The following is a 9,221-nucleotide window of genomic DNA, read 5'->3' as shown; positions in this document are numbered from 1 at the left end:
ACACTCCGATAAATGAAATTCATTTGTTCGTTTTGTAACGTTAGGTATCAGAACTTACTACTCTCGGCTCTTAGATTTTATTGATCATCATAACGTAGCATAGTATAAATTGGATCCGCTGAGTACTTTAAGACTATGTGTTTCTAGATTTTATGTGGTCACGAAATATTAAACTATTTATTTGGGGTCATCTTACTTACACTCTTGATGAATAATGGAATAGATGTTGTTGGCCACATGAAGTTGGTTAATGGTCAGAGTATCATTGAGGCCCCCGTTCTTGACGAAGTGGAGATAGCAAAGGCGAGGCGTCTTCTGATTCATATCCAGTCACATGAGTAGGTTTTCATTGTTTCTTAAACACCACTTCTCTTTATTCCTCTTAACCATTCAATATCATTTTTTTTTGCAGTGGACCTGTGATGAAGCTCTACCTTTGGGACCAGGCTGCAAGAGACTTCTGCAAAAAGTTTAAGTCGTACGAAAACACACCCACCGTGTTACTGGTCACGACCGTTAGCACAAAGACTCTCGGAGGTTCAGATTTCTATCTTTAATATAGGTTTCTTACAGTTGCATATCTGCAGTTTGTGTTCTTTAATGGGTTTTTCTTGATACAATAGGTACTCTTGCCTTGACCCCAATGTCCTCCTCGCGTGTATTTATGGACTACGATGTCCAACCTACCATAGATTACTTCGGCTGGTAAGTATTCATGTGTTTTGCATTTGCTCTTTGCCTAAATGAAGTGCCCGCGTTACCTCATTGCAGTGACTGACTGAATCAATGATTTCTACTCTGTCTCAGGTTGGGCTCTAATCCAGCTATTGTTGAGCAGGTTAATGCAGAGGTGGTAACTAAACGTGAGACAATGACTATAGGGGAAATATTCTCCTACATCAAGCGGGAATCTGCAAAGGTAAAACTCAATCTAAATATCTCTAATCACTAAGAAAAGCTTATATGGTTATACACTCTCGCAGGATGCCTTTTTTGAGTGCACGGCTATGATCGATGACGTCGTGCATGGCTCTGCTTGGTACTACATTGCATGCAGTGGGTGCCATACTAAGGTTACCAAAGGCCCAACTTCGTTGATTTGTACAAACAACAAGTGTGGGAAAGTTAACGTAGATGGTGTTGCGCAGTAAGAACTCTCACCTGAATTTCCAATTACGCTTTATTGGTATTAGCTTCTAATTCTTTCATAACAGGTACCGTTCAAAGATATCTGTTTATGACAACAATGAGCAAGCTTTTTTTGTACTACTTGGTGATGCTGGTCGTGAGTTGACTGGGAAGCCCGCATCAGAATTAGTTAGAAGCTATTTTGAGGTAAATTTTCATCCGGCGATGTTCTGTGGCGTATTGACCTGACGTTGTTGTACTTGAATGTCAGGGTAATGGAAACCAAGAAGGTAACCATGAGGCGCCTGTCCCGGAAGCTCTAATCAGCACAATTGGCCAAAGACATAAGTTTTGTGTCAAAGTGACAGAGCACAATTTATCAGGCAAGACCCGGTCCTTTACTGTGACCAAGATCCTCCCTCTAGACACTCAACCAGCCAAAATATCCTCGGAAGGAAACCACACTACTGCGACTTCGGAGGAAACATTCAAAAGTCGTATGGATTCTGCAGAGGAGAGTAAGAGGACTTGTGACAGTGATGAGATAGAGGAAGCTAAACACCATAAGTGTCGGAACTAGAGCTTCCGTACGTCTCCTAGACTTGCAAGGTTCATTGCAGTTTAAGTGTTTGTTTCCAGTTTCATTATTTACTCATGATTTCCTTTTAGTTTGACTTTTCAGAGTTTTCTTTCTTTGCAACATTTTATCTACTCAGAATGATTACGATTTAATAATCATGTGTTATGCACTATTACTTTGCTTCTTCAGGATTACTCTGCTTAGTTATTCATTTAGAATTCTATGCTAATTACAAATATATAGGTTTGAGGAACATATATGACAGGTAGGCTTACATTCCGCATTTGTACGTGATTGTCAATGCATGATTTCGAAACAAGTTGCTCATCTCCATTACTCTCACTTCCAAATATAAAAAAAAAAAAGATAATATAAGATTTGGCAAACGTTTTCAACGGCATCGATTTATCAAGTCAAACCGAAGTAATTAATGTTATTTCCTTCCAGTAACGTAGAATATAAAAGAATAACAACTCCATTTAAATACTTTAAGTTTAATCATCTTCCATTATTTACCATATACTGACATCATTGAGGCATATACGCTAAGTTTAATCATCTTTCATTATTTACCATATACTGGTCAGAGTATCATTGAGGCTTCCGTTCTTGACGTAGAACCCCAACGAAAAAAACCTAACTTCATCTTTCCCATCTTCAAAATCCAGACTCAAAACACAATATCAGAACCGTCTTCTAAGCCCTCCTGCGTACGTGTAATGTAGATCTCTAACACACAATCGGATCGTTTCTAAGGATCAAGATCACAAAGGGATGAAGAACCCACCTTCTACACCACCTCTGGAAACAGCAGGTACGACAAACCCTTACTTCCGTAGTATCTATTGTGATATATAATACCACATGATACTTATGTAACATTGCCCGTGACATATCTACAAAGCCATGCCTATTATGAATTGACTGCACTTATATAATACAAATATTTTAATGTAGTCTGATAATTTGATATCATCTTTTTCCTTTCTATCAAAATTATTTGTTTATGTTAACATCAAATAACTAGTTTGAAAAAATATGTGATGTAATATGAATATATTGTAATTTTTTAACTACAAAACCGTATATTGTCAAACTTATAGAATAAAATATATTACGTAATTCTTGAATAATTAGAACCTAAAGTTTTTATCTCTTAAATTTAGTCCAAACCAAGATACATAAAAGTAAACACAATTTTATAAATATATACTTGCAAAAATAAGAAAAAAATCAAACATACTGAAACGAAACTAATTAATAATATTAACCTAATTAAATCTTAAAAGCAATGGTGTTACAATTCGAAAGAGTTATTTTTTAAAAAGGATTTCGAAAGCGTTGTTGTACGTCTATGCTTAAAATGAATATTCTTATGTGTGAATATATTTTCAGTCTATTTTTTTTTTTTTTGATGAAATTTGAAATTTATTGATCAACATTTGAAATTTTTACAAACGGATAAAAGTTGTTTAATGTCTTAGGTCCAAACGAGAAACAAACCGAATACTAAAGAGTAACTTGAAACCATCTTCTTAGTAACCCTTCCAATTTGTGGCCATGAGTGTATCGCAAAGAGCAGATGCGGTTTCGAACTGCCTTGTCTATGAATCTTCTTAATTGATCCGTCTGAGTCACTCGTTGGTGGTGACGCCTTGAATTTCTTTCCTTCCAGATGTAGTACACAGCTGTTTGAAAAAGCATCCTTGCGAGGATTGAGTCGAGGCTTTTTCCTCCCATAGTTCGTATCCGATTGACAGTCCATTCCCAATCGGGGTTGATGTTCCGTCCAACAAGTGGTTTTGCTAAAGATTCCCAAGTCGTGTAAGAGTATGGGCAGGCGAAGAACAGGTGATCTCTTGTTTCATTTCTCTCTCCACAGAAGCCACAAACCTGAGTAATACCCCATGTTCGCATACGATCTCCCGTTGATAGCCTGTTCCTTATTGATAGCCATGTTACGAAGGAGAATCTAGGAACCCCCTGTGCGAACCAAACCACTTTACACCACTCAACGTTACTTTTCCTTTCCCGTAGTTGATCCCAAGTCCTAGCTGCTGAAAACGTGGTCCTGTAATCATCAACCCCATGCTTCCATAATATAATATCGGTACCTGTACCAGGGGAAGGGGGAGCCGCAGCTAAGATGTGGTCATAAACCTCCCGGTACCGCCGACTTCTACGTCCTCGAATGTTCCACGTATTGCCCCTTGCTGCGTCACTGACTTTGGCATGTCGTGATATACCCAGATATGTGGTGCCAACCGCTCCTGTAACATTAATCAACTTCCCAATTCCAAGCCAATTGTCAACCCAGAAGTAAGCAGTCGTACCATCCCTGATATCAAATCTAACAAACTCATAGGCCAAATCTCTTAGTTTCAGGAGTTTCCTCCATATCCAAGATCCATTATGTTCTCCTCTGACGTCCCAGAAGGAATTATACCTGAGCAAGTAATGTGTAACCCAACTTACCCATAGAGAAGCTGGTTTTGTGAAAAGTCTCCAAATGAGTTTAAGAGCAAAGGCTCTAGCCGTGTCCTTGAACTTCCTCACACCCAGACCCCCTTCGTCCTTAGGCAAACTGAGATCCTCCCAACTGACTTTAGCCTTGTGAGTTTGTGTAGGTGATCCCGACCAGCGAAACGCGCTGCACATGCTTTCGATGATGTCATAACACTTTGCTGGTAGGATAAAAGCCGAGCTCCAGAAGTTAACCATGCTTGTAATGACCGACTGGATCAGTTGTAGTCTTCCTGCAAAGGATAGAAATCTGTTGGACCAAGACAACATTTTTCCGCGAATCTTTTGTATAAGCGGTTCATAGTCATGGCTGGAAAGTGTCTTCGTTGTTAACGGCATTCCTAGGTACCGGATGGGTAATGTACCGACACTGATACCCATTGAAGCCGCCGTCGTAAGGAGAGCTGATGTGTTCCTTCCTGTAACATAGATGGAAGACTTAGCTACATTTAAGTGTAACCCAGAAACCGATGCAAACCGGCGCATTACACCCATAATACCCCTTAGCGAGTCCGATGTGCCGTTGGTGAATACAATTATGTCGTCCGCAAAGCACAAGTGAGTGAGCTTTACATCTTGACACTGCTGATGATAACCAAATTCACCTGCAACTGCGGCTTTGTTGAGCATTTTTTATAAGACGTTATTTAGGATGACATACAAGTACGGCGAGGATATTAATGGTTATATAATGCAACTTAACACCCATTAACATTTTATTTTAAAATTTTAAAATAACAAACATAAAATCATACATAATTTTAGAAATATATTTACAAAGGCATTTATTTATAAATAAAGGAAACTTTCAAACTAAACTTTAATCCTTCGGGTAATCAAAACACCAAATTTATCAATTATGTAACTCAGATCATTCCACAGCAATCTAACCACAAAATAACATCATCTTCTCGCTCAAATAAACTGTAGTTTTAATTTAGTTACATGTAGATGAAATTAAATTAAGCCAGAACATTAACTTATAATGTTATCATTTTATTTTGCCAGAAAACTTTCAAACTAAACTTAGATCCTCCGGGTAATCAAAACTCCAAACTTATCAATTATGTGACTCAAATCATTCCACAGAAATCTAACCACAAAACCGCCATTATCTTCTCATTTTGGACTTATCAATCCTAGCTTTCAAATAAAAATATCAACGTTGATCAGATTGATAGATTTTTTTTGATACAAATTAATGTTTTCTAAAATGTTAAAAAACTATAAAGAGTTTTGGAGAATTTGGGGAGTATTATTAGATGGTTCTACTAAAACCATATTAATGATGAAAATATTTTTAAATTCAAAACTCAGATACGGTTTTACTAAACTAATAAAATAGAATTCAATCATATTGTAGTATAATTACATATAGACTATAAAATTGAGAATTGGATTATAGCTGGGATGAAACTGGTTTCCACAAATCAGATAAAACTTGATAAGGTTAGTAATCAATTATTAAAAAAAACATAAATTATTTTTCGTGGAATTATTTGTATACTATAGAAAGAACTGTATTTTAGTATCTTTTTATTAACTACATATAATAGAACCTGGAATTATCATATATCATTATTTCAATTTTTATAAGAGTTAGTATTAATAAGGAAAAAACATGTATATGGTTTGATAAACATAAGATAATTCTTTTTTTAATAAGAATGTGGTAAGAAATTTTAGAAAATCTATCTATATAGTAAACGAACTAAAACTCATATTAAAAAAGTTAACTAACTCTACTATTAGAAGTTTTGTAGGTAAGACAACTGTAATATCATATGGACTTCTTCTTATTTGTATGAATGATAAGTGGTTTCTCCGCACTTACAGGCTTAATAATTTTACAGAAGATAGTATATAGATATATTATCAATTCAAAACTATTAGAATAACCTTTTTTTTATAAAAATATTTAATAATTAACTAAATATTAATTTTTAATATATGATAAACTTTTCAAAATAATTTTCTGCACTATTTATTACTGTATTAAATTTTATAAAACTCACATATTATGCATACATTATTTAATAACCGTCTATAAATATATTTACTTGATTAAAGTTTAACACTAAAAATTTTCGTATTTAAAAAAAAATACTTTAAGGATTTTATTAGACTTTTTTATAGAACAAACATAGCAATTTTCATTGCTATAGGTTAGCTCTTTAAGAACACCAATTTGTTGCTTTTTACAATCTCTTAATTATTGACGTTTTCTCAAACCTTTATCTACCTACAAGAAAAAGTGTTAAAAGTGGATTATGGTGTACTATTAAACTCCAAAACCTTAAAAGTAAACTGTAGTTTTCATATTATCAACAATTTGGTGTAATATCAACATTACAATAATAAATTCAAGAAAATCATATGAATATTTCCACTTACCAATATTTGATTTACTTAGTTTAGAATCATGAAAAAATGAAACAATATTATAAACTGTCCGCTCAATCTTTACTCAGACCTTACAGTGGATTCACTTATTGATCCTCATTTGCGAAGATGGAATTCGCAGGCGATTCGGGCTTTGGTGGACCCACAGGATGTGAAATTAATAGAGAGTATACCTTTGAGTAGGACTCGGATGGCAGACAAAGATGGATGGCATTTCACAAATAATGGAAAATACACGGTTAAATCTGGATATCAGGTGGAAAGGATATATCCAGATAGGGAAAAACCACCAGTAGTGTTTGGACCTAAGGTGGATATTTTGAAGGCACATTGCTGGAAAATACGGTGTCCACCAAAGATTAAACATTTCCTTTGGCAATTGGTGACAGGGTGTATAGCAGTCAAGAAAAATCTGCATAAGCGAGGGATACCCGGAGACATTGTTTGTGCAAGATGTGGTGCGGAGGAGAAATCAATCAACCATGTGTTTTTTGAATGCCCTCCTGCAATTCAGACATGGGCTCTTTCAAAGATTCCAACAAATCCAAATATGTTTCCGACAAGTTCCCTCTTTGTGAACATGGATCATCTTTTTTGGAGAGTGCTTCCACAGATGGAGGATCATCAGTTTGCATGGATACTATGGTATATTTGGAAGGGAAGAAATAATAAAGTCTTTAGTAATATGGGTGTAGATCCGCTAGATACCCTTAAACTGTTTGATACGGAATCAAAGCTTTGGGCTGAGTCGCAAATTCTGACTGATGAAAAGAGAGTTCAACAGGTTAGTGCAATGTTTCTTCCGTCAATCCCAGGAAGATGGTGTTTTACGGATGGTTCCTGGAAAGACAATGATATTTTCTTAGGACAAGGATGGTATAGTACTCTAGAGGGATTTGCGGGTTTGATAGGTGCAAGGAATGTTCGGGCGTCCCTTTCTCCACTTCATGCAGAAATGGAAGCTTTGTTATGGGCAATGAAATGTATGAAAAACTTACGACAATTTCAGGTTACGTTTGCAACGGATTGTTCTCAATTGGTGAAGATGGTTTCAACACCAGAGGATTGGCCAGCATTTGCAAGTTATTTGGAGGATATAAACAGCTTGAAGGAGAGTTTTTCCTATGCAGAGATTATCTATGTCCCAAGAACGCAGAACAAGCAGGCGGATAGCTTAGCCCGTAGCGCTAGGAAAGAAACGTCTTTTGTAGTTCACATGGATCAAGATCTCCCAGTTTGGTTCACAGAGTCTATATGAGTCTGTAAAGTAGATGACAAAAAAAAAAAAAAAAGCGTAAAGTTTTACACAATGTCATTACTCTGCTGCTTAAAAACCCAAATCCTAACTGCCATGGAGCAGGCAAACATACATATACTTATTCGAGAAATAGAAAACAACTATAAAATACCTGATTTCTACCATGCACAACCAGCTATTCCCTATTCCACCGCCATGGGATAACAATACAAAGAATCTCCCGCAAAAAAAAAATCAATTCAAGATTTTTTGAAAAAAAGAATCTAACACCTTCCAAAATTTTTCATATAGAAACTTCTACAGGGATCACATATAAAAGAAAAAGAAGACGTCCACTCGGATCACGCAATAAACCAAAAGGTGTGTCATTAAAATATAGTACTACCTTATCCAAAATAATAATATTTTAAATTATAAATGTATTTTGTAGTCCCCCAGATATGCGATCCACCAACGTTCAAATCCAAGTTTTATGATTGTAAGTTTAAATGAATTATAATAATATACTCTTCATGGGTATATATTCATAAATTAATTTAGTTATCAAATTTAATTGTACAGGTGGCTGTAATAAGTGTGACCTTTATGGTATAAGATTCTATTCAGCATAAAAACATTATTGTTCCTCAATGTCTTATGCTTATATTCTCTTAAATGGATTGCTTACAATCTAACCAGTGAGACAGAAAAACGGACGAGGGATGAGAGAAGCCATCTTGCTATCTAAACGAACATCATGTCTGCCACAAGGTAACCATTTCTGCCAACCATGAAACACTTAAGAAACGATTACATAAACTTATACGTCTCATCTGCATATGTTATACGCATAGGTCTACGTGCTCCACCAGAATCCCATGGTTTACACCCTATAAGAACTACGAAGAAAGGTACATATTTTAAATTAATATTTTAAATCAGCGTTGGGAATGAGCACAATAATTTAGAAGTCAATTCCAATATATGTTAGGTAATTCAGATGATAAATTTTGGTTGCCAATAACCTTCGATGCGGAGTTCTACAATCATAAAAGAATTTTTGCTTTATGAGTTTTTCAAAATGAGTTGTTCTATAGCCACATAAATTATGCGTGATTCTGGGGCTACATATTACAGGCCATCGAAGTTATACTATAGTTCTTAACAAGTATTAAACGCTGTTAACTATAAAATATTAAACACACTATGTATTATCAAATTGAAACACATTTTAACACAGATAAATTCTCTACATCTAAAGCCAAAGATAACCCAATCGTAGCATGCACAAAATGTGGTGCATTAATGTGGACTTCGGAAAGCACTGGTACAAACTCCAGAACAGGTGAA

The 9,221-nt window shown here is 35.5% G+C and overlaps 2 protein-coding genes across 2 annotated transcripts; one reads left to right on the top strand and one right to left on the bottom strand.

Annotated features, from left to right (window-relative positions):
- The first annotated feature begins 207 nt into the window (after positions 1-207).
- On the top strand, positions 208-1,708 carry LOC106302430. The gene is made up of 7 exons (XM_013738940.1): positions 208-338; positions 413-537; positions 624-705; positions 808-919; positions 984-1,147; positions 1,215-1,335; positions 1,400-1,708. Exons 1-7 carry the CDS (start codon positions 208-210, stop codon positions 1,706-1,708), a joined length of 1,044 nt encoding a protein of 347 aa, XP_013594394.1.
- A 1,490-nt stretch (positions 1,709-3,198) lies between these two features.
- Positions 3,199-4,861, bottom strand: LOC106302429. Its single transcript, XM_013738939.1, has 2 exons — positions 3,823-4,861; positions 3,199-3,762 (listed from the first exon to the last, which is right to left on the bottom strand). The coding sequence occupies exons 1-2, from the start codon at positions 4,859-4,861 to the stop codon at positions 3,218-3,220; spliced, it is 1,584 nt and encodes a 527-aa protein (XP_013594393.1). The 3' UTR covers positions 3,199-3,217.
- Positions 4,862-9,221: the final 4,360 nt, after the last annotated feature.

The sequence above is a fragment of the Brassica oleracea genome, chromosome C7, assembly GCF_000695525.1.
Source record: "Brassica oleracea var. oleracea cultivar TO1000 chromosome C7, BOL, whole genome shotgun sequence".
NCBI classification, from domain to species: domain Eukaryota; kingdom Viridiplantae; phylum Streptophyta; class Magnoliopsida; order Brassicales; family Brassicaceae; genus Brassica; species Brassica oleracea.
This window is presented reverse-complemented; position numbering and strand designations above follow the sequence as displayed.